This window comes from Papio anubis, chromosome 3, assembly GCF_008728515.1.
Source record: "Papio anubis isolate 15944 chromosome 3, Panubis1.0, whole genome shotgun sequence".
NCBI lineage: Eukaryota > Metazoa > Chordata > Mammalia > Primates > Cercopithecidae > Papio > Papio anubis.
In genome coordinates this window covers 130,646,292-130,673,744 of record NC_044978.1, presented here as the reverse complement: position 1 = coordinate 130,673,744, position 27,453 = coordinate 130,646,292, and the positions used below count along the sequence as shown (strand labels likewise).

Here is a 27,453-nt window from a genome sequence, read left to right as displayed (position 1 = left end):
CCTCCAGCCCCATACCAGTCCCATGGCCTATTAGGAAGTGGGCTGCACAGCAGGAGGTGAGTGGTAGGCAAGTGAACATTACCACCTGAGCTCTGCCTCCTGTCAGATCAATGCTGGCATTAGATTCTCATAGGAATGCGAACCCTATTATGAACTGCACGTGTGAGGGACTGAGGCTGCACGCTTCTTATGAGAATCTAGTTCCTGATGATCTGAGTGGAACAGTTTCATGTTACAACCATTCCCCCACCACCCCATCCTTGGATAAACTGTCTTCCATGAAACCAGTCCCTGGTGCCAAAAAGGATGAGGATCACTGTTATAGATTGTTCTGTACATGTTAATCAGGGTCAACTTTCTAGTTATTTCTATATCTTTCTCGGGCACGGTGTTTTATACATAGCAGGTATTTAATAAGTATTTGTAAACATGCACTTAAACAATGGCTAACTTTTTTCATATATTTCTCAGAGCTATAAATCTTTATAAAACTATTTGGATTCTTCAATAAAATAACTGAACTTCTTGGAATACATGATCATTTAAAACTCAATAGATTTTTCAGAGGGTTGAAACAGGGTAGCCCATTATCTTTACTTGACCTATCCCCACCCAAATAAAAAAATTAAACAGTTACCTTTTCAACATCTGAGAGAGAACTTAGTGATTGATTTTGAAGAACCTCTGGTGCAGTGAATGCTCGAAGATCCTGATTGGAAATATTTTCATCTGTAAATGATACACTACCAGATGGCAGCAACAGCAGAGACCACGGAGAAATGATGAAGCCAACAGCAGCAGGATCAGCTAGGCTTACTGGTTTGTAATTGCACCAAAATAAAAAAAAGAACAAGAAGAAAATTGCTTAAAATTATAATCACAGGAAACAGTAATCACTTCAATGGATAATCCAGCCTATTTGTATAGATGTTAATGAGTAGTTAACATATACCAAATCAACATGCTACAAAAACATTGGGTTTCATATAAATACAACAGGTAGCATTACTAACAACAATGCCTTGATTTGGCTTAATTTTTCAAAATCTGGATAGCAGATCCTAGAAACTAGAAATAGAGCCCTTTCATTGTTCATCTTAAGAATTAAACTTGGTTCAAATGTTTTATCACAGGGATATATAGATATAGGATATATAATCTATATATAGATATATAGATTAATAGCTCTTTAACTTTTTATGAATTATGCATTCCTTTAAGAAACTGGTGAAAGGTGTGGTTTCTCTCTCAAGGACATTGCCCATAAATATAAAGCTTTGTATAGATTCTGAAGTTTTATGGATCTACTTATAACCCATTTATAGATTCCCAAGTTAGGATTCCGATTTAGACTATAGTGTCCTGAAATTGATAGAAATCAATTCCTTTTAAAATTCCTATTAGGCATTCACAAGGTTTCTAACTACAATTAAATGTCTTGAGTCAAAGTATATATTTTGCTTGAATTTAGATTTTATCGTATTTACATTTGCTCATTATTTCACTAGCATTTCAGGCAGCTTGTTTTGTACTACCAAATATGATCAATGAGGTCTCTTAACTTTTTGTTTTAATGCTTGGCTGTATAGACGTCCAAGAGCTCACACCTAAGAGTATTAACAAAAATACATTCCCTAGACACCAGCAGGCCTCCACCTAAAAGTAAAGCTGTACTTTAGGCTCAACAAAACACACTGATTAGAATAAACTTCATTTTGTCCCTCATCTCAAAAGTAAGTTAATACAGGTTTTAGGAAAACTGCTAGGTGAACTTGGTTACAGACTCAAGATAACAGCTATAGAAAAATCACAAAAGGCCTATGACTGAAATTCCATTATTCAATCTGAATAAGTTATACTGATATCACTCTGTCAAATGATAAGACATTGACAGAAGTTTATGCAAAAGTTTATCATACAGTATCTATACTTTCCTGAAAACAATCAAAACTGAATTTTTTTTATCAGAACTGAATCATTCTGACTTTTTAACCTCTATCTACCATCAACATGATCAGAATATGACTTACGATTAAAAAGTAAACTACTAAGAGTCATTCTTACTTTGAAGGTTAAAAATCTGCTTTTTTATGAATCTGAGAAATGTCTTTAATAATGGTGTCAAAGAAGAAAAATGTGTTTGAATGCATCTTTTAATCAGTCACCACCTCTTAGGTTGCACTGAAGTGGTGTTATAGACCAATGGTCCTCAAAGCCTTAACCAATCATACATCAGACTTCTGAAACTTAGTTCACAATTGTTATTGCCAAATACATTTCAATGAATCATTTCAATTAATCATCACAGCTCACAATCTTAGGTGTATGCTGTTGTATTTTACAGTCACTGTACAAGTTTTCTGTTAAAAGCCGCCTCTTAGTTATTTCATACACAGAGAACACACAATCTAGCTAGAAAAGAACTGACAAAGCAAAACAATATCTCCCTTGCCAAAAGATACCATTCAAAACCGTGAGATTTCATGTCACAGATATTATAAAAAAATCTAAAATCAATTTATGTCAAATTATCAACTAAGGGGAACAAACACTAGGAGGCCAATTGGGAAGGCAATGCGCTAATAATCTGGTGTGAGATGATGATGGCCTATAAGCACAGTGGTGGCGATAGAGGTGGTGAGAAACTGCTGGAAACTGAAGATATTTTAGAGGTAGTGACAACAGAATTTCCTGACAGATTGGATGTGGAATGACAGAAAAAGAAGACTCTGGATGACATCGAAGTTTTGATCTGAGTAATTGGAAGGACAGAGTACCATCAACAGAGATTGTCTGAAATAGTGCAGGCTGCTGAGGTGGGGGTTAGGAGGTGGTGGCAGGAATTAGAACTTTGGGACCTATTACATTTAAGATATCTGTTATATATTCAAATGAGGATGTCAATTAGGCAATTTGATCTGAAATGTGAGATAAAAATCAGAATTACAGATATATTTTGGGAGTTGCTGGCCTACTGGATGCTATTTAAAGCCATGTGACTTGATGAGGTCATTAAAAAAAAAAAAAAAAAAAAAAAAAAAACCACAAGAGTTAAAAAAAAAAAAAAAAAAAAACCAAGGGGCCGGTCCCCGGGGTTTTCCAACATTCCGACTCTCCCTTCTCGGGTTTTTTTTTTTTTTTTTTTTTTCCAGATTCTTCCTCTTCTCTTGGGGACTGATGCATGTATGGTGCTGTAACTTCCCTCTAATACTTCTTTCACTCACCACTGCCAATCTCCATCCCACTATTTTAATTAATTCTACTTACTAGACTTTCTGTCCAGTTCTCCAGTACCTAAGTCCTGAATCTAAGTTAGGAAGCTGGGATTCTAACTGTCATGGCTAATTCCAGATTGTCTTTCTTTTGGAGGCAAAAGTATGATTTTGGGTGTAACTGTTACCACTTCAAATTTATAAATGATTGCGGATCACAGCTAACACAGAGGCCTGAATGCCACCTAAAAGCCTAAATGCTACGCCCTGTCCTGTCACTGTGGATTCTGGTATCCACCTAGACCAGAAAAGGGCTTGCTACATTCCTCCTCTTCATCCTTGGCTACAGACTGATGCTCTCCCCTCCTCAGCATGGGAGCACCAATCAGAAACTGCCAAAGGTGAAAGCAATTCATAATTCCTTATCACTATAAAATGAAGAGATTTATTCACTTACCAGCACAACCAAGGTCAGTAAACTGATTATTACTCAGTTAAGAACTATATATATCTCTCCTTTTTTATTAAGTTGTATTTTGTTTTTAAGGGACACATGATCATACTTATTTATAGGGTATAGTGTAATGTTTTGGTACATATGTACAATGTGTAATGATGAAACTGTATATTTCAACTTTTATATAATATATTGTTTGCTTTTATTGAACATTTAAAGTATATCTGTATTTTAAGCACTATATATATACACACACACACACACACACACACATTTTCTTCTCAACATTACAGGTCATTTGCTAATAGAGTCTAAAGTATTATTGGGGAGATAATATGTACATAAATACAAGATAGAAAGTATTAAGTATCTAAGAAAAAAAAGAGTTTGGAGGATAGCAAAATTACTTCAACTACAATAAAGAATTAATTTCTTTTTTTATATGTGGCCCTTTAATAGGTACGACTTGACCATGGCTAAGATTAGGATTCTAAAAAGAAGAAATGGCCAAAGCAAAGGCATGTGGGTAAGGAAATTCCCAAGTTTGTACAAGGAACAGCAAGAATTTTGGGCAGAGAAATGGTGAAGAGCAGTGAGAAACAGAATTACCAAGAAGGATCACACTTTTGCTTGTTAAAAATAATACACACAGGCTGGGCGCAGTAGCTCATGCCTGTAATCCCAGCACTTCGGCAGGCTGAGGTGGGTGGATCACCTGAGGTCAGGGTTCAAGACCAGCCTGGCCAACATAGAGAAACCCTGTCTCTACTAAAAAAAAAAAAGAAAAAAAAAATTACCGGGTGAGGTGGAGGGTACCTGTAATCCCAGCTACTCAGGAGGCTGAGGCAGGAGAATCACTTGAACCTGAGAGGCAGAGGTTGCAGTGAGCCGAGATCACACCACTGCACTCCAGCCTGGGTGACAGAGTGAGACTCTGTCTCAAAAAAAAAAAAAAAAAAAGAAAAAGAAAAAAAAGAAAAAAAGAAAAGAAAAGAAAGAAAGAAAAAAATGAGAAATTACACAAGTATTTTCAAATGTGATTTTTAAATGGCTTGTAATAAAGTTAAAGCAACTGTGATAACAAACTGCTGTCAAATTCTCTAAACACACACATGACATTTAAGTACTGGACTCTTGAGAAAACATAGTGAAACCACAGAAAATATTTTTAAATAATTTTAAAGGGTTATGCAAACCTGAAAGTAAGGGAATTTAGAGTTGTGGCTAGAATCAGTCTTCAATTCACTCATCTTGTCTAACTAAAAAGAAGAAATTTAAAGCAATGTATTTAAAATCCTTCAAAAAATGCTAACAAAAGAATATTTAAAAATGGATTCTAGAAGCTTGTAATTCCATTCACTGTGTTTTAATTGTGTGCTAACTGCATTCAAGAATGCTATTATGAAAGAGTAAATCTGATATGAATTGATTCCAGTAGTCTAACGATTATAGATTTTACCAATATTCCACAGAAAAGTTGCTTAAACAGAATTTCAAGCAGCTAGAGGCAAGGTTAAGGATAAGCAGAAATTTGATACGCAAAGAAACACCTTAGAGCTTCTTTCCAATGTTCTTTTAAACTAAGATCATTTTATATTCATCCATTTTTTTTCCCTAAGGGTTCTTGCCGTTTCCTTTGGATTGTCCCCTTATTTTTCATCTTCCACATATACTATTAAAAATTAGGGAAATAATCTTAACTAGGCAACAAACATGGTAAGGAAACACTCATCAAAAGTATCAGGAAATCATTTTGAGACTTAGAACAATAATGACACCATTTTGATCGGAAAAATCCCTTTGCCTATTCAAGCACAAGAAATTAGTCTTCCCATTTTATATGTTCTGTTAGGGTGTCTGGCAAAAATGTATGCAGAGGCCACTGTTTCAAACTCTGAAGGATTTGATAAAGTCCCTCTACAATATGGAATTCTCTCAAAAATTTAGTCCATATGTTCATACAATATATACATTGTTAAATCAATAATCTGGTATAACAATGCACAAACAGAAAATAAATGATTTAGAATAGTTTCCCTATATCTTAACGTTTTCTTGATAGTAAGTTTTGTGATAAATTATTTAAGGTTCACTGGAAATTATAGTATATGCTAGAAGTAGATTACAAAATAAAGCTGTATTAATTCCTCAAAAGTTTTGTTACTACTTTAAAAAAACTTCTGTTTGTCTAATACCATACAGGATAGAATAGCAACCCCTTATTGAAAATAAAATTGCGTAAACGATTGAAATTGATATCTACAATAAGGTAAATTGATAATCATAGTCTCTTTAAAGACATTTTACATGTAAGTTTTCTTGGTATAGCTAATCATGCAACATCATTTACTAAACTCCTATGAGCCTTTGGTTCTCAGGAATTTATATTCTGGTGGTAGTTGGTCAGACCTTGCTAATCACCCAAAACCCTAAACTCACCTAGAAGATTTGGAAAGATACTGATATAGGAGTTAAAAAGGAATTATTTAGGCAGATAGTGAGAGTAAGGAAGTCCTCAGTAAGGTTTTCCTTTAATGAAAAGCAGTACCAAAATCATTTTCTTTTCTAACAGAGCAGCCTGTACAATTGAGCTGCAGACAGACAAACAAGCTGGAAGCTTGCACGGGTGAATACTGGCAGCTGTGCCAATAGGAAAATGTTACCTGGGACTAGGCATGTTCAAAATGGCGGCTCCATCTTCCCTTCTCTTTGCTAGCCACCTGTACAGCAAGTAGCAGATAATATGGTGCAGGTCAAGTGGAAAGTACATTTGCATAATAAGATTAGGACGGGGTGGCCAGACTTCACCATGCACCATGTAAACATCACACCTGGTCCAGCCAATCTGTGGGCCCTATGTAGATCAGATACCGCCTCCTCAAGCCTGCCTATAAAATTTGGTACACTCCCATTCCAGGCTAGAATTCCAATTCGGGAGTCTCTTTTTCTTCTCTCACTCTCTCTCTCTAGCAGAAAAGAAAATGTTTTTGTAACCCTGTTTTGACATATTTCTCCTAGAATAAAAGTGGTTTAAGGATACAAATTATAATTTCCCTAAAGATCAGGTACAATGCCATTATAATTATCTAATTGAAATATTTGCAAAAATTAATTTGTTTCCCATTTTAAATCTATACCACAGGTCCACAACCTTTTTAAGTTGCTCTTCTAGAGAGAGAGAGAGAGAGACAGAGAGAGAAGAGAGAGGAGAGAGAAGAGAGAAGAGAGAGCTGTTCTCCTTTCTCTTTCTTTTGCCTATTAAAACCTCTGCTCCTAAACTCACTCCTTATGTGTGTCCCTGTCCTTAATCTTCTTGGTGCGAGTCTACGAACCTCTGGTATTTACCCCAGAAAATGACGCCGCTTCAATATCAGAGAAACTGTCAGCTTCATTTCATTCTTTTTATAGTAGCTGACTTCAGTAATTTAGTATGTAGTCTCATTTTACTGAGAGACAGTACAGTGTAAGCCAGAATCCCTGGGTTCAAATCCCAAGTTTGATATTTAGGGTTTATACAGTGATCTTCAGTAAGTTATTTAGCACCTCTGTGCCTGAATTTCCTTATTGATAAAAATCATTGTCACATCATAGATAAGGCTGCTGTGAGGATTAATGAAAAAACCAAAACCAAAACCAAAGACTTAGAACAGTTCCTGGCATACAGCAGTAAGTGCCATATAAAAGTGGTGACTATTATTATTTAATAAACCTTTTCTCAAAGATACCAGTTGTAGACTACACAGCTAAGAAAATTCACTCCTTGAATTTGTCCTCAATCACCTACTTAGCATTTTCCCTTCACAGAAGACAAAGAGCGTATCATCCATGACAAGTACTGTAGTTTCAGAATAATAGATTTAATTCTCAAACTGTTATATTCTAGATCTTTGGGAAATTTTGTTGGCATCTTTTACGTAGAAAAAAATGTGAGAAATACAAATGATTTAAGGTACAAAGTATCCCAAAATATCAATTTGTTCTTTAATTAAAATTAATTTCTTGGGGAATATCCTTTTTTGTAAGTAGTCTGTTTATTACTTATTACATGGTATTCCTAGTTAGCATAGATCCTCAATTTAGAACAATTGCTTTAAGATTTGATGATCAAACCAATTAGTACTCATCGAGTAACTACATTTGTCAAATTGGTATTTTACTATACATAGTCATTAACTTTAGGTAAAACTTTAGGTAAAAATGAAGACATTTATTTGAATGCACATTATCAGTACAGTATCAGTATAGTTTTAGAAATGTTTGTTTGTAATACAAGTTGCAGTATTCTAATAACATGAAATCATACAAACTTGTTACTCCAAATTGGTCTGTTTCATGAATAGGAGATAAAAGATATTTTTGTTTCTTAATGATGACATTAGCCACACAAACACACACATTTTCTCTCTTTTTAAAATGACTAAACACAAGCAAGCTGTTTGCCCAAACCACAACCACTGGAATCTTGGTATGGCTACTGATCAATTAGGCTTCCAGTAGTTGTGTTTTGTTATGTACTTCCAGAACTATGCTACTTGGCAACAAAACACTAATGAAACAAGTGATATACAGACAATCTATATTAGTAAAACCAAATTGGTTATTATTAAAAGTAACAAGGCTTAAGTGATTGGACAATGTGGATAGAGGGAAGCAGGTTTCTTGCTTTCTTCTTCAGCAAGCCTGCCTGGCCACTTGATTCAAGCAGCATGAAAGAAATAGTAGCAGTTCCTTTCATTCCTCCTTCCTTTCTTATCATATGCTGAGGAGCTGCTTACTTTATTCCTTTGAAATACTATGTTCTTCCTCTTTGATTTCCCTTTCACTTCCACCTTTTCCACCAACTGCTTTATGCTTACCATCAATAAAAACCGTATCTCCCAAAATTACATGCCAAAATACTGAAAAAAGTTTTTGTAACTCTGTTTTCACATATTTCTTCTAGAATAAAAGTGGTTTAAGGATACAAATTATAATTTTCCTAAAGATCAGGTACAACGCCATTATAATTACCTAACTGAAATATTTGCAAGAAAAAGATTTTGTTTCCCATTTAAAATCTATACCACACAGATCCACAACCTTTTAAAGTTGCCCTTCTGCCCTGCCTGAGAATAACTTACTAATTTAGACTTTGCTGACCACACACACACAACTATTTTGGAGTTCCACTATCAAGAAAAGCAAAGTTTTCTTTCAACTTTCAAATACCAGAAACTCTAAATTATTCACCCAGAGAATACTCTTGATCTTTATTCTCCAATCTCTTTTAGTTACATTTGCAAGTATGATTTAAGATAAGAGTCAACTTGGCTTATTTGAATACTGAAACAAACTTATTTACAATGTCTGACTTTGGGAGTTTAAGGTAATTAAGAAACTATGCAGGCTTTCTGTTTCCTGATCCACTGAGGACTTTGTGTGAATTCTGGACACAGAGTACAGGAATCTACACAGTATTTTAAAATAACTTCCTGGAGATTCCAATATGTGTATCAACCTACCCTACACACAAATAAAAACCACTGCTCTCATTACGGACATTAAAATGGTATCACTAAGTTGCTTCTTGACCTTGTACTTGCTCCAATTATATGTCAATTAACTGGTATTAAATATATAATAAGATGAGGTATGTATAACTTTATATCCTTTCCTGATGCTTTTTGTTTGTTTGTTTTGCAGCTTACAAAGCTGTAAGTAAGGCATTTTACAGGAGATACAGCAAGCTGGAAAGGGTTACAAGTAACTATTTTATCCAAATTATAGTTACGTCATTTTATTAGAAAGGCAGAATAACTATCAGTAATTTCAGACTACAAATGAAACCTAAAGAGCTCTTCTCTATTTATAATATGGAAGCTGATTAAAGAGTACCAAATTGAGACTGCCACTGACATTTAGAAATAAATTGCCTTATCCACTGATGGGGTTCAGAACATACTGCCCCAAATTATGGCACCTTGGTATTTGAGAAAACCACAGAAGCAGGAAGGTCACTCTCTGACCTTCTCCCACCCTTTCCTCTGAACCTTCATGCAAGACGTGCCCTTTGTATAGCTAGAGGAAAGAAACATCCTCATCTCTGAACACACAAGGACACAAAGAAGAATCTGATCAAAAAGGCTGTGCTAAGTTTCCCCCAGTTTATTACCATTAGATCACACTTTATTATCAAATTATACTCTCAATCCCATCCACTTCTCCATCAAACAGCGCAAAATCCCCCACAGGTTTAATTATTACTTTGGGTTTTCAATTCCAAAGGCTCTTGTGTTACATAAAACTTATATACCATAAATTTGTATGCTTTTCTCTTGTTAATCTGTCTTTTTTTACAGGGGCCTCAGCCATGAACCTAGCAATGGATAAGAAAAAGATATTTCTTTTCCCCTACATCACTTAATTAAACATTAACTTCATTTGGCTTTTTCTATCTCATTCCCAAAGTAAAACAAACTACAAAAGAACTTCCTAAGCATTTTGTTTCTTCTGTAACACTTTCTATATTTACTTATTTATTTTTAAGAGTTGGGGTCTCACTCTATCACCCAGGCTGGAGAGCAGTGGTGCAATCATAGCTGGCTGCATCCCCAAACTTCTGGGCTCAAGCAGTCCTCCTGCTTCTGCTTCCAAGTAGCTGTGGTAAGTGCCTGTAATCCAACACTTTCTATAAATCCAATAAATATCCATAGTGTATGAGGTGAGCACCTTTAATCTCTTACCCTGTCTGATACACAAATGCATTAGGCATACAACCAGTACCTCAAGGTCATGGAATTCATATCAATTTTTTTATTTCCCTGAAGAGTACCCAAACTTTGAGAGCAAAATTACTCTATGTATGTGTAATATTTTAGCTGCAGACTTCTAAAAGACAGTTTGCTTAAAAGTGGTTTCTTTTTAAAAATATAACAGCTGGGCGCGGTGGCTCATGCCTGTAATCTCAGCACTTTGAGAGGCCAAGGCAGGTGGATCACGAAGTCAAGAGATCAAGACCATCCTGGCCAACATGGTAAAATCCCATCTCTACTACAATTACAAAACTTAGCTGGGCGTGGTGGTGCGCGCTTGTAGTCCCAGCTACTTGGGAGGCTGAGGCAGGAGCTACTTGAACCTGGGAGGCAAAGGTTGCAGTGAGCCGAGATTGCGCCACTATACTCCAGTCTGGTGACAGAGTGAGATTCTGTTTCAAATAAATAAATAAATAAATAAATAAATAAATAAGAAATAAAAATATAACAATCATATCTTATTTGACCATCTTGTTAAAGCAGCTATAAAAATGTTAACCATGAATGGTAAATTGTATTTAAAAACTTGATCTTATTGTTAGCTTAACAATTTTGTCAAAGCAATTTTGGAATGATGTGCTAAGTCTTTTAAAATGCTAGTATTTCTGTTGCCACCTAACAATTTCATTATAGCCTCTGTAGCTTTTACAGCTGCCACATTACATTTTGCCAGACAAAATAAACTACAACAGAGATAATTACCAGTAAAAAAAAAAGTTTTATAGTGAAGGACTTTTATAAAGCAACAGGTTTTTGATTTTTTTTTTTTTTTGCAAGTGCAGACAAAGTTTCAAAAGAGATCTTTTTTCTTCCACCTTTGCAATCTGCATAAATCTTGGGGGCGGGGGTGTAAAAGGAGCAGATACAGAATTTAAAGAATAAACTCAGTGATTTCATTTTACTTTCAAGGGCCTGAAATTTATACAAAGACAGAAACATGAATAATATCAAAGGTGACTGGCATTTATTTCATTTTTGGAGAATTGGATGAAAAGGTCAATGAAGAATAGTATATTTTTAGTTTCCAGAGGAAAAAAAAATATATCTTTCCAGAGAGGAACTGGCTTTGTCTTGTGTTTACATGGAACCACGTTCTCTGTAGGTACTCACAAAAAATATTTTTCTGATCACTAATGCCATTCTCTGTTGCTACTGACATATCTCCCTCACCGCTCTCTGCCCTGACACGTTGTAAAGACATTTTCCTTCTCAAAAAGAAAAGGAAGAAGGAAGATTATTTGAATGGTAAACTATTCAATTTTTTTAAAAAATAGTATACATTTCTTATAAAAATGGTAACTATGACTGATACACATCACCCCAAGAAAGTAAAATTTTAACTTGTTACTAAATGATACAAGGTGTAAAGTTCTCTTTTAATTTCTATATTGGAGAAAAGATATTGAGAAATACCTGTAAAATGTTTTCTGTAAAAACCTTAGTTACATAATCTGAATGTCTCACAGAATGTTGAGTAAAAGAAGTCAGACACCCAAGAGTTCACATTGTATGATTCTATTTTTATGATGTTCAAAACCAGGCAAACATTACCTGTGTGATATGTCATAGTAGTGATTACCCTTGGTAAACAACAATTGACTAGGAGGGAACATGGAGTCTTCCAGGTACTGAAAATACTCTGTATCTGAATCTGAGTGGTGACTGTATGAGTGTGTACATTCATAAAATTAATCAGGCTGTACAATTAAGACTAATGTTGTTTGCAATATATGTTATACCTCAACAATAATAAAACCTCTGTTAAGTATAAAAATTTAAACAATAAATATAGTGAGTAAAAGTAACATTTATCACCAAGGATAGGACTAGAGAAGATGAACTGTAGCAACTCTCCTATCTAACTGTATGGCTATTTAAATTTATAAAACTGGCTGTTTAGAACATCTGAAGTCAAAATAATTTTAAATTAAAACACAGGGTATTGACTGTGTTTGTGGGGAAGGGGTTGTTTGCTACAAGCGTGTCATATACTTATCAAATAACCTACATTATTCATATTAAGCATCTTAGATATTAAATTTAATTTTGTGTTTTATAGTTTGTTTCCAGGGAACAAATGGGTAATTTCATACAGTTCAAACACTTTAACTTGAAGGACCTGTTAATTCCAGAGTTACGAATGCAGGGCAAGATGTAGCATGTCAAAGACAACTGATACACCCTCTTAATCAACAAAATTATGGCTATAGATAATAAGGAATATAATATTAAGGCACTCGTTAGAATTTGATCTTTTAAAAGCTGCATACCCTGTACAAAGATTTACTTTAAAACTTTTAACCCATAAACTTTTCTATATTTACTATAAAGTCCTTTTTTAAAAAAAAGGAAATCAATTTGAAGTTCATGCTTTGGCTGTCTTCTTATGATTTAATTGTGTTACTTATTCTCCTTTGTTTCTACCAGATTGGAAGTTCTACATTTTCTATTTTATTTTGTGATTATTGCCAAAAACTTTAACGATATTTGAACTATGCAAACTCTAAGGCCAATTATAGATATTATTCTCATAAACAGATCAACCCTTAGACTGCTTTAACTCCTATCACCTACATCGGTCTCCCATACTACTGTTTTACTTATAATTTTAAATTTGAGATGATTGCTGTTGATGTTTTATACAGCCATTGATTGCTTAGATTGATCATCAAGTTGACTGATTCTTTTGCTTACTGTTCCTTCTTGAACCTTTTTCTTCCTTCTGGGTTTTATTTCCTTCTTCCTGAAATACATAAGTACGCACAGTTTTCATATGAAAATGTTTTGTTTTGACCTTAATCTTGAACCAAAGTTTAGAAAGACATCAAATTCTATCTGTACATTCCAATGCAGTGGCTATCAGCCACGTGTGGCTTCTAAGTTTTTGTTTTGTTTTGTTTTGTTTTTGAGACAGAGTCTTACTCTGTCACCCAGGCTGGAGTGCGGTGTCTCGATCTCGGCTCGCTGCAACTTCCGCCTCCCAGGTTCAAGTAATTCTCCTGCTTCAGCCTCCTGAGTAGCTGGGACTACAGGCATGCACCACCACGCCCAGCTAATTTTTGTATTTGTAGTAGATTGGGGTTTCACCACGTTGGCCAGGCTGGTCTTGAACTCCTGACATCAGGTGATCCACCCACCTTGGCTTCCAAAAGTGCAGGGATTACAGGTGTGAGCCACTACGCCTGGTCACTTTTAAAAATTTGAAATGTGGCTTCTGAAACTGAGGAATTGAGTTTTTAATTTATTTAAAATTTAATTTTCAGATGAATACTTAATCAGATATTAGAAAACTTCTAAGTATGATTATAACAACTTAGGCATGTAAATTACTTTTTCATCTGTATATTTTATGAAATATAAATCTTTTTTATAAAATTTAGAGTCTGAATTGGCATACGCTATGAGTGTTAGATTTTGATGATGACTTAATACAAATAAAGTGTACAACATCTTACTAATACTTTTTCATACCAGTTACATATGAAAATGATATTTTTAATATATTGGATTAAATAAAACATAGAAATTAATTTCATCTATCTCTTTTCATCCTTCTAATGCAGGTCATAGAGAACATTAAATTATATACGATGTTTATGATATTTCTATTAGAAAATGTTATTGTAAGTTGTTATAGTGATATTTTCTTTTTTCTTAAAATAATTATGATGTATCCTCACAGCAGTTTTAGATTTTCTTAGTGAAATTAAGCAGTTTTAAGAATTTATTTAATTCTACCAAATTCTGACCTTATTTTTACTGTTCAGTCTGCTCTTAAGCTAATTCTTTTTTCTTTGTAGATAATTCAGTTTTCTTTTTCTCTCTGACTGCTTTAAAAACCTTCTGCTTGTTTATGGTGTCCTATATTTCCAATCCCATTAATCTATGTGTAGAATTTTAAAAAAAATTTTTGACTGTGACTTAAGCTTCTAGAATTTGAAGATCTATATATTTTATCAGCTCTCAAAAATTATCAACTATTATATCTTCATTAATTGTTCTGTTTCCTATCCTCTTGGTTTTCCTTCTGGAACTCAAAGAGGTATGCTGGACCTTCTCATTCAATGCCCCATAAACCTGAACTCTCTCCTATTTTTAGTATTAGGGTGATCTCTTCAGCCCTATTTTCTAGTTTACTAATTTTGTCTTTGAAAAGAAAATAGAAGTTTTAAAAAATAACCAGGAAGAAGAAGACAGAGCAAGATGGCCAAATAGAACCCTGAGCAATAATCCCCCATCAGGAACAGTAAATTGAACAACCATCCACGCAAGAAAGCACCTTCATAAGAACAAAAATGTCAGGTGAGTGATAAAAGTACCTATGTTCAAACCAGGCACTTTTTATCAAGGAAAGAGGCACTCAAGAGTGTAGGAGAGACAGTCTTGCATTGACTACACCAATTCCAGGCAGTGAAGTGAGGAGAGTCTATGTGCTTGGAGGAGACAGTGAAGTCAGCGGGGGACTTTACAATGGAGCTTAGTGCTGCTCTGTCACAGCAAAACACAACACAGGTAGGAATTCTGTCAATGCCTATGAGGGAGCATTCAGACCACCAGTGGGCTAGAGGGGAATCCCCAACTCCAGCGAGAAGAACCCAGTTTCAGGCCAGTGGGGCTTCACTACCAGCTGACTAAAGTGGCCTGGATCACAGAATAAATTTGAGTGGCAGTCAGACCACAAGGACTGCAGTCCTAGGGCAAACCCTGGTGCTGCACTAGTCTCAGAGGCAGTGGACTTGGGATGCAACCCAGTGCAAAACCAACTGTGGCAGCTAAGGGAGTGCCTGTATCACCCCTCTCCAACTCCAGGCAGTGCAGCTCTTGGGGAGACACCTTCCATGTGGAGGACAGAGTGGGAAGAGCACAGAGGACTTTGTCTCACAACTTGGGCACCAACTTAGCAGATTCCTGAAGCCCCCAATTCCAAGCCTTTGCTCCTAGATGGTGTTTCTAGACCCATTCTGGGCCAGAAGAAAATGCACTGTCCTGACGGAACAGACTCAGTCCCAGTCAGATTCACCACCTGCTGACTAAAGTGGTCATGGTCCTTGAATAAATATCAGCAGCAGCTAGGCAGTACTGGCCATGTGTCTTGGGTGAACCCCAGTACTGTGCTGGTCTGCAAGCCTTCAGGTGAGGCTCTGCAGTGTCAGCTGTGGTGATCACAGGAAAGTCTGTGTCACCTCTCCCTCCACTCCAGGCAGCCTAGTACAGAGAGAGGTTCCTTCTGACTGGGGAAAAGAGAGCAAGCGGCTGTGCCTGCTAACCTAGGGAATCTTCCTTATCTTATCCAAGTTTACCAAGGCAGCGTATTTAGCGGTCTGCAAGAGTTGCAGTGCTCCTGGGCTTAGGGCGCTCCCTAGTGCTGAAATGGCTGCAGTAATTGCAGGCTTAGATCACAATACTCAATCCCCTCTGAATTCATGGAAAGTCTTGTCAAGAAAGTTGGATACAAACAAGACTAGACTGCAAAGACGGGAATATATACTTAACTCTTCAATGCCCAGACATCAATGAATGTCCGAAAGCATCAGGGACACACAAGGAAACATGACTTCACCAAATGGACTAAATAAGACACTAGTGACCAATCTTGGAGTGATGAAGATACTCCTTTCAGAAAGGAAATTCAAAATAGCTCTCTGGAGGAAACTCAATGAATATCAAGAAAACAAGAAAAAGAATTCAGATTTCTATCAGAGAAATTTAACAAAGAGATTAAAATTTAAAAAATCAAGCAGAAAATCTGGAACTGAAAAATTCAAACAACAAACTGAAAAATGCATCAGAGAATCTCAACAGCAGAACTGATCAAGCAGAAGAAAAAACTGATGAGCTCAACAACAGGCTATATGGAAATACACAGTCGGGGGAAAAATAAGAAAGAAAAAAAAAAGAATAAAGCTTGGCTACAAGAGCTGGAAAATAACCTCAAAAGGGCAAATCTAAGAATTATTGGCCTTAAAGAGGATATAAAGAGAGAGTGCAATAGAAAGTTTAATAACAGAGAACTTCTCAAACCTACAGTATGAATATCCAAGTACAAAAAGATCAAAGAACACCAAGAAGATTTAACTCAAATAAAACTACCTCAAGGTATATAATAATCAACTCAAAAGAGAAGGATAAAGAAAGGGTCCTAAAAGCAGCAAGAGAAAAGATAAAAATAACATACAAAGGAGCTCTGACATGTCTGACAGCAGAATTCCTACTGGACACCTACCTCATAGGCCAGGAGGGAATGGAATGACACATTCAAAATGCTGAAGGAAAAATCTGTTCCAACCTAGAATATTATATCTAGCAAAATTATCCTTCAAACATGAAGGAGAGATAAAGACTTTCCCAGACAAACAAAAGCTGATGGATTTTGTAGCACCAGATGTGTCTTACAAAAAATGCTAAAGAGAGGTCTTTAATATGGAAAAATAAACATGAGCAACAAGAAATTATCTCACAGAATAAAATACACTGGTGATAATAAGTACACAAAAAAATACAGAATACTCTAACACTGTAATTGTTGTGTATAAATCATGCATATTTTAGTAGACGAAAAGAAAAACCCATCAAAAATAATAACTACAATAACTTTTAAAGAGAAAGCATTAGCAAACCAAACCCAAAATTAGTAGAATAAAAGAAAGATCAGAGCAAAAATAATTAAAATTGAGATTTAAAAAAAATACAAAAGATCAACCAAACAAAAAAATTGGATTTCTTTGGGTTTTTTTTGCTTTTTGTTTTTTAACAGATGGTCCAACACTATGTTGCCCAAGCTAGAATACAGTGGCTATTCACAGGTGTGATCATAGTGCACTGAAGCCTCAAACTCCCAGTCTCAGCTGATCCAATTCTTCTGCATCAGCCTCCTGTGTAGCTTGGACCACAGATGTGTGCCACTGCACCTGGCTAATTGGTTTTTTGAAAAGATAAACAAAATTGACAAACTTTTAGCCAAGGTAAGAAAAAAAAGGGACAAGACCCAATTAAATAAAAGCAGAGATGAAAAAGGAGGCATTACAACTGATATCACAGAAATTCAAAGGATCATTAGAGACTACTAGGAGAAACAATATCCCAATAAATTGGAAAACCTAGAAGAAATGGATCAATTCCTAGAAACATACACCCAAGACTGAACCATGAAGAAATCCAAGTAACAATAGACCAATAACAAGTAATGAGATAAGAGCAGTAATAAAAAGTCTCCCATCAAAGAAAAGCCCAGGACCTGATGGCTTCACTGCTGAATTCTACTAAACATTTAAAAAGGTAATACAAACCCTACTCAAATGATTCCAATAAATCAAGGAGGTAGGAATACTTCCAAACTCATTCTCTGAAGCTAGTATTACCCTGATATTAAAACCAGACAAAAATACATCAGAAAGGAAGGAAGGAAGGGAGGGAGGGAGGGAGGGATGGAGGGAGAGAGGGACGGAGACTAACTACAGGCCAGTATTACTGATAAATAGAAATGCAAAAATCCTCAAGAAAATACTAGCAATCTGAATTAAACAACACAGCAAAAAGATCATTCATTATGTTCAAGTGGGATTCATCCCAGGGATGGAAGGATAGTTCAACATGGGCAAATCAATAAATGGGAGATATCATATCAACAGAATAAAAGACAAAAACCATATGATTATTTCAATACATGCTGTAAGAGCATTCAATAAAATTAAACATCTCTTCATGATAAAAACTCTCGGCAAACAGTACAGAAGGAACATACCTCAACATGATCAAGGCCATATATGACAAACCCACAGCTAGTACTGAATGGGGAAAAACTGAAAGCTTTTCCTCTAAGATCCCTAACAAGATAAGGATGCCTACTTCCACTTTTATTCAAAATAGAACTAGAAGTTCTAGCCACAGCAATTAGATAAGAGAAGTAATAAAGGACATCCAAATTGGAAAAGAAGAAGTCAAATTATTCTTACTAGCAAATGATATGATCTTGTATTTAGAAAAACCTAAACACTCTACCAGAAAACTTTTGGAACTGATAAACAAATTCAGTAAAGCTAAGGGATACAAAACTCAACATACAAAAATCAGTAGCATTTCTATACCATTAGCAAACAATATGACAAAGAAATTAAGAAAGTAATTCCATTTACAAGTGCTACAAATAAAATAAAATACCTAGGAATAAACTTAACCAAAGAAGTAGAAGATCTCTACAATTAAAACTATAAAACAGGCCGGGTGCAATGGCTTATACCTATAATTCCAGCTCTTTGGGAGGCTGAGGCAGGTGGATAGTCTGAGTTCAGGAATTTGAGACCAGCCTGGGCAACGTGGTGAAACCCCTTCTCTACAAACAAATACAAAACTTAGCCAGGCATGACGCATGTCTGCAGTCCCAGCTCCTCAGGAGGCTGAGATGGGAGGATCACTTGAGCCTGTCTTGCTGGGTGTGGTGGTGGGTGCCTGTAATCCCAGCTACTTGGGAAGCTGAGGCAGGGAGAATCACTTGAACCCAGGAGACAGAGGCTGCAGTGAGCCAAGATCGTGCCTTTGGACCCCACCCTGGGTGACAGAGCAAGATTCCACCACAAAACAAAACAAAATAAAACAAAACAATGATGAAAATACATTGAAGAGGATACAAAAAAATGGATGGATACTCCATGTTCGTGGATTGGACTAATCAATATTGTTTAAATGTGGCCGGGCGCGGTGGCTCAAGCCTGTAATCCCAGCACTTCGGGAGGCCGAGATGGGCGGATCACGAGGTCAGGAGATCGAGACCATCCTGGCTAACATGGTGAAACCCCGTCTCTACTAAAAAAATACAAAAAAAAAAAAAAAAACAAAAAAAAAAAACTAGCTGGGCGTGGTGGCAGGCACCTGTAGTCCCAGCTACTCAGGAGGCTGAGGCAGGAGAATGGCGTAAACTGGGGAGGCGGAGCTTGCAGTGAGCTGAGATCTGGCCACTGCACTCCAGCCTGGGTGACAGAGCGAGACTCTGTCTCAAAAAAAAAAAATTGTTTAAATGTTTAAATAAAAATTAACCAAGCATGACACATGTCTGTAGTTGACATGCGTTTAGATATGACACATGTTTAGACATGATGCATGTCTAAAGCAATCTACAGATTCAATACAATCACTACTAGGATATCAATGAAATTCTTCACAGAAATAGAACAAAATCTTAAAATTTATATGGAACCACAAAAGACCCAGAATAGCCAAAGCAATCTTGAGCAAAAAGAACAAAGCTGGAAACATCACATTACCTGACTTCAAATTATACTACAACGCTATAGATACCAAAACAGCATGGTACTAGCATAGAAAGAGACACATAGGCAAAGGAAAAAGAATAGAGAACCCAGAAATAAATTCATACATTCACAGTGAACTGACTTTTGACCAAGGTGCCAGGAACATATATTAGAGAAAGGACAGTCTCTTCGATAAATGATGCTGGGAAAACAATATCCATATGTCAAAGAATGAAGACAGACCCCTATCTCTTGCCATATACAAAAATCAAATCAAAATAGATTAAAAACTTAAATCTAAGACCTGGAACAATGAAACTACTAGGAAAAAACATTGAGGAAAAACCCTAGGGCACTGGTGTGCACAAAGACTTCTTGTGTAAGATCTCAGAAGTACAGGCAACCAAACCATTTTTGTTCACAGCAAAATTGAACAAATAGGATCACATCAAGCTAAAAAGCTTCTGCGTAGGAAGGGAAACAACAAAAAAACAACCCACAGAATGGGAGAAATATTTGTAAACTATCCATCTGATAGATTAATAACCAGAATATATAAGGAACACAACTTAAGAGAAAAAAACAAATAATCCCATTAAAAAGTGGGCAAAGGATCTGAACAGACATTTCTGAAAGGAAGACATACAAACAGCCAAGTATATAAAAAAGGCTCAAAATCATTAATCAGAGAAATTTAAAGCTACAATGAAATATCATCTCACTCTAGTTAAAATGACTTGTATAAAATAGAAAGGCAATCATAAATGATGGTGAGGATGAGGAGAAAGGGGAACCCTTGTATACTGTTGGTGGGAATGTAAATTACTACAGCCACTATGGAGGATAGTGTGGAGGTTCCTCGAAAAAAAAAAATGCAACTACCATATGATTCAGCAATCCCACTGCTAGGCATCTATCCCAAACAAAGGAAATGAGTATATCAAAGAGATATCTTCACTCCCATGTTTATGGCAGCACTACTCACCATAGCCAAGTTATAGAATCATCTCAAGTATCTATCAACAGATGAATGGGTATAGAAAATGTGGCATATATACACAACAGATATTATTCAGCCATATTAAAATAATAAAATTATTTCATTTGCAACAACATGGATGGAACTGTAGGATATTATGTTAAGTGAAATAAGCCAGGTACAGGAAGACAAATTTCACATGTTCTCACTCATAGGTGAGAGCTTCAAAAATAAAATTGAACTCATGGAGATAGAGAGTAGAATGATGGTTACCAGAAACTGGGAAGGTTAGTAGGGAATGGGGATAAAGAGAGGATGGTTAATGGGTATAAAAATAGTTAGAAAAAATAAGATGTAATGTTCAGTAGTACAATAGGGCAACTACAATTAACAATTTATTGCATATTTCAAAATAACTAAAAGAGTAGAATTTGAATGTTCTTAATACAAAGAAATGATAAATGCTTGAGGTGATGAATACCCCAGCTACCCTGATTTGACCATTATACACTGTATGCTTTTTTCAAAATATCACATGTACCTCAAAAATAACTAGTATGTAGGCATAATAATTAAAAATAAAAATGACCCAGTGCGGTGGCTCATGCCTGTAATCCCAGCACTTTGGGAGGCCAAGGCGGCTGGATCTTGAGGTCAGGAGATCGAGACCATCCTGGCTAAGAAGGTGAAACCCCGTCTCTACTAAAAGTACAAAAATTAAACGGGTGTGGTGGCGGGTGCCTGTGGTCCCAGCTACTCGGCAGGCTGAGGCAGGAGAATGGCGTAAACCTGGGAGGCGGAGCTTGCAGTGAGCCAAGATTGCACCACTGCACTCCAGCCCGGGCAACAGAGCAAGACTCCATCTCAAAAAAAATTAAGAAATACAAATAAATAAATAAATAAATAAATAAATAAATAATGATAATCTGTTTAATCTGTTGAAGATCTCCACTGAGGTTTTAAATTTAGTCACCATATATTTTATTTCTAGATGTTTTATTAATTTTTTTCATTCTGCCTGTATTCATTTTTTGGGGTTGCTATAACAAAGTACCACAGAATGGATGACTTAAGTTAGAGAAATTTATTTTCTCACAATTCTTTACTTTCGTAAAAGTGCAAAATCAAGGTGCTGGCAGGGTTGGTTTCTTCTGAGGACTCTCTTCTTGGCTTATAGGTGGCCATCTTCTCCCTGTATCTTCTCATAGTTTTCCTTCTGTATGTGTTTATGTCCTAATTTCCTCTTCTTATACGGACACTAGTCATATTGCATTAGGCCCCACCTTAATAACTGTATTTTAACATTATTAGCTCTTTGAAAACCCTATCTTCGATATAGTCCTATTTTGAGGTATTAGGGGTTAGGACTTCATGAATTTTTGAGGAACACAATCCCATAACATTGTCTATTTTTAATGTTTTCAGTGTTCTGAATTTTTTTCATTTTAAAAAATGTTTTTAGTCATTTTAAAAACTAAATTCAATAAACTAATTTAAATACACTTATTAGAAAATTCTATTATACATATATTTTAAAGGTGGGTAGTCTACTCCTGCTGATCTACAAAGAGAAAAAATGAACATTTGGCTCAAAAAAGTCAGGTATAGCATTTGACTGAAAACCATTTTTCTTTTAAAAACACAGTTTAAAATTAATAAGAAAAAACATCAAGCTCTAAATTTAAACAATTTTTGAAAAAATATTTGATGATACTCCTTTTGGTTGAGCATATTTGTTAGGGAATAACTGACATACAATAATTGTACATACTAAAAGAGTACAATTTGATGTTCTGACATATGAATATGCCTGTGAAACTATTATGGCAATCAAATCAAGATAATTAATATGTCCATCACCTCTAAAAGTTTCCTCATGATCTTTTATAATTCCCTGCTTCATCCCCATCATCATCTCTCATCCCTGAACAACCACTCATCTGCTTTGTCACTACAGCTTAGTTTGTATGTTTTAGAGTTTTAGATTAGAATCATATAGAACGTACTACTTTTTGTCTGACTTCCTTCACTCAACATAATTATTTTGAGATTAATCGATGTTGTTGCATGTACCAATAGTTCACTCCTTTTTATTGATGTGTAGCGTTCCATTATATGAATATATCACAATGTGTTTATCTATTCACTTGTTGATAGACATTTGTATTGTTTCCAGCTTTTGGTTACTACAAAGAAATGTGCTATGAACATTCATGTACAAGTCTTTGTGTGGACATACGGTTTCATCTCTTTTAAGTAACTAGGAATGTATGTGGCAGGTTTATTTAACTTTTAAAGAAACTGTCAGTTTCCCAAATGTAAAGCTGTATCATTTTACATTTTCACTGGCAGTCTATGAAACTTCCAGTAGCTGGCTGGGCACAGTGGCTTATGCCTATAATCCCAGCTCTTTGGGAGGCCGAGGTGGGCAGAAGATGATTTGAGGCCAGGAGTTCCAGACCAGCCTGGCCAAGATGGCAAAATCCCATCTTTACTAAAATATGAGAAAATAGCCAGCTGGGTATGGTGGCACACTCCTATGATCCCAGCTACTTGAGAGGCTGAGGTGGGAGGATCATTTGAACCTGGGATGCGGAGGTTGCAGTGAGCCAAGATCTCACCACTGTTCTCCAGCCTGGGCAACAGAGGGAAACTCTGTCTTAAAAAAAAAAAAAAAAAAAAAAAAAAAATTGCAAATATTTTCTCCCAGTGTAAGTCTTTTCCTTTCATTCTCTTAACCATATGTTTAGAAGAGTGGATGTTTTTGATTCTGATGAAGTCCACTGTATCTTTTTTTCTTTTATGGACCATACATTTGTCTTATTTAAGACATCTCTGCCTAACTCAGGGACACAACTACTGTCTCATTTTTTTTAAGAACTTTAATTTTTGGTATATGGATATCCAATTATTACAGCACCATTCATCGAAAAGAGCATCCTTTCTTTCTTGAAAATCAATTGACCACATAGGTGTGGATTTATTTCTGGATGCTATTATGTTCAAATGATCTAGCTGTTTATTTTGATTACTGTAGCTTTATAATAAATCTTGAGATCAGGATTTTACAATCCACTTGTCATTTTCTACAAAAAAATATAGCCTGTTGGAATTGCACTGAATCTAGAGATCAGTTTAGAGAAAATTGACATCTGAACAATACTGAGTCTTTCAATACAGGAACACACTGTAGCTCTCTATCTATTTAGGTGTTCTTTAATTTCTCTCAGCACTGTATTTTAGTTTTGTTACATAGGCCTTCATATCTCTTGTCAGGTTTATTCCTAATTTTTTCATATTGTTAAATTTTGTATTCCATGTTTTACATTTTTTTTAACTATTTCTAAATAGTAAAAGAGTTGTTTTTTGCATATTGATCTTGTATCTTTCAACTTGTTAAACATTTATGAGTTCAAGTGGCTTTTTTGGATTCTATCAAATTTTCTATATAGAACATGTCATATTCAAATACATACAGTTTTACTTTTTTCTAATCTGGATGCCTTTTGTCTTGTTTTATTTGCACTAGTTGGAACTTAGAATACAATGTTCAATATAAGTAATGAGAGCACATACGCTTGATCTATTCCTGATCTTAGGGGAAGAGTCAATGATTTACCAGTAAGTATGATGTGAAGATACCTGTTATTAGGTTGAGGTAGTTCCTTTCTACTCCTATATGAGAGTTTTGTTTTTTTTCTTTTCTTTTTTTTTTTGAGACAGGGCCTCATTCTGTTGCCCAGGCTGGAGTGCAGTGGTGCTATCTTGGCTCACTGCAACCTCCTGAGCTCAAGCCATCCTCTTGAATAGCTGGGACTACAGGTGTATGTCACCACACCTGACTAATTTTTGTATTTTTTGTAGAGACGAGGTTTCACCATGTTTTGCAGGCTGGTCACGAACTCCCGAACTCAAGCAGTCCCTCCTGCCTCAGTCTCCCAAAGTGCTGGGATTACAGGTGTGAGCTGCCACACCTGGCCCCTAGTTGAGAGCTTTTTAAGATTGAAATGGATATTAGAAGTTACCAAATGTTTTTTCTGTATCTATTAAAAAGATAATATAGTTTTCCTTTTTTTAGCCATTACTATGGTCAATTATATTGATTGATTTGTGAATGTTAAACCAATCTTGCATTCCTAGGATCCATTTGATCATGATGTGCTATCATTTTTATATATCGTTGGATTTAATTTATTAAAGTTTTCTTAAGAATTTCTGCATCTATGTTTGTAAGACATATTGGTTTGTAGTTTTATTTTCTCTAATGTATTTGTCTGATTTTGAAATCACAGTAATGCTGCCCTCATAGAATGAGTTGGGAAGTATATACCCTTCTCTTCAATGTTCTAATAGTGTTTGTATAGAATTGCTATTATTTTTTCCTTACATTTTTAGTAGAATTCCCTAGTGAAACAACATGGGGCTGGAATTTTCTTTGTGGAGTATTTTAAACTATAAATTAAATCATCTTGGCCAGGTGTGGTGGCTCACGCCTGTAATCCTAACACCTTGCGAGGCTGATGCGAACGGGTCACTTGAGGGTAGGAGTTCAAGACCAGCCTGGCAAACATGGTGAAACTATGTCTCTACTAAAAATACAAAAAAAAAAAAAAAAAATTAGCCAAACGTGGTAGCACACAGCTGTAGTCCCAGCTACTCGGGAGGCTGAGGCAGGAGAAGAGCCTGAACCTGGGAGCAGAGGTTATAGTGAGCCAAGATCACACCACTGCACTTCAGCCTGAGTGGCAGAGTGAGACTCTGTCTCCAAAAAGAAAAAATCAATCATCTTAATAGATATAGGGCAATTCAGGCTGTCTTTTTTTTTCTTGAGTAAGCTTTGGAAGTTTGTGTCTTTTAAGGTGTCCATTTCATGTAAGTTGTTGAATACTTCCAACAATTTTGTTCATCATTTTCCTTTATTTTTTTAAATAACTACAGAATCTGAAATCATGTCACCTGATACTGTTTTTGTAAACCTCCTGTTGCTGTATTCATGAGTGCTATATCAATTTTTAAACTTTATTGTTTTGTATACATGAAGTGATTTTATAGCTCTAAATAGGTGTAAGTTCATAATGACTTGCTTTAAAATAGTTATTTCTTCTCTGCCAATACTAACTCCCGTAAGTCATTTAAACTGGGCTTTGTTTCCTTATCTCTAAGATAATTAGTTAGACTGAACAGATTAAAATATTTTCAGCTCTAAGAGTTTGATTCCATAAATTAAAAAATATGTGTGTGGTTCTGAGTTTATGTAGGTACTTCTTATATATACTTTTTCCTTTTAGTAGCAAGAGAATTTTCCTGAAAGTATTTATGCAATAAAAGTAATTGTATAAAAATAGAACATAATATTCACTAAATTGTGCTGATATTATTTAATAGGTTTATTCCCTATTAAGATTTTTTAAAGTTATCTATAAATTCTAATTTTTAAGCACTTTTTTAGGAGTGAAGAGAAGTCTGATATTTGTCTTAGCTTTCTATAGAAATTTGTCATTTTCACTATAATAAGACTTTATAAAAATGAAATACAGCCAAATAATTATATATGCTCTGTTCTCTACAATCTGATCCAAATTTGTCTTTCAAAGAATATAAGAAACACAACGTGGTCTTTCAATGTTCCCAGGGCACTTGCTGGTATCTGTTGGAACTTTTTAATGCAGACAATGAACCTGGCTTGTTTTTAATATTTCTCTTTATCAAATGCTTTATTCTATTATTTTTTTGTTTTTGTTTTTTTGAGATGGAGTCTCGCTCTGTCGCCTAGGCTGGAGTGTAGTGGCGGGATCTCGGCTCATTGCAAGCTCCGCCTCCCGGGTTCACGCCATTCTCCAGCCTCCCGAGTAGCTGGGACTACAGGCGCCCTCCCCTACGCCTGGCTAATTTTTTTTTTTTTGAGACGAAGTCTCGCTCTGTCGCCCAGGCTGGAGTGCAGTGGCCGGATCTCAGCTCACTGCAAGCTCCGCCTCCTGGGTTCACACCATTCTCCTGCCTCAGCCTCCCGAGTAGCTGGGACTACAGGCGCCCGCTACCTCGCCCGGCTACTTTTTTTGTATTTTTTAGTAGAGATGGGGTTTCACCGTGTTAGCCAGGATGGTCTAGATCTCCTGACCTCGTGATCCGCCCGTCTCGGCCTCCCAAAGTGCTGGGATTACAGGCTTGAGCCACCGCGCCCGGCCGCCCGGCTAATTTTTGTATTTTTTAGTAGAGACAGGATTTCACCGTGGTCTCAATCTCCTGACCTCGTGATCCGCCCGCCTCGGCCTCCCCAAGTGCTGGGATTACAGGTGTGAGCCACCACGCCCAGCCTATTCTATTATCTTTTAAACTGTTTATTGAAATTACTCATTTCATTAATTATTCTTTTATTTATTAAATACGGAATCAGAAGTGACTACTTATAAAGGGATTTATATCCTTGCCTGAGTGAGGGAAATTCAGTCTCTTCTTCTGACTAATCAATCAATCTAACACCTTAAAACCTCAAGATTCGAAAGAGCTGTTTTCTGCAGAAAGCAACAGTTCCATAACAACAACAACAACAACAAAATACTGTTTTGGACAATTACTACAGGTGTAAGCTAAGTTTTTCAAGGTAGCAATAACCTCACTTCTAAAGATTATTCATAAAAAGCAAGAGGATAGCATTTTTTTAATTATGTAGGAACACTGAGCTCCTACATGAATTCATCCATGATATAAAAGTTAAAATCTTAAATGTATATATGTTTTTCTGACATAAGCTAGGATTCTCAATCGGTTA

General features: G+C 35.8%; 1 protein-coding gene across 1 annotated transcript in view; it reads right to left on the bottom strand.

Annotated features, from left to right (window-relative positions):
• PTPN13 (protein tyrosine phosphatase non-receptor type 13) overlaps window positions 1-27,453 on the bottom strand; it is a 222,809-nt gene that overhangs the window by 151,620 nt on the left and 43,736 nt on the right. The window contains exon 3 of the mRNA XM_031664826.1: window positions 638-867. Coding sequence (XP_031520686.1) covers window positions 638-867 — 230 coding nt within the window. The remainder of the gene's footprint in view (window positions 1-637; window positions 868-27,453) is intronic.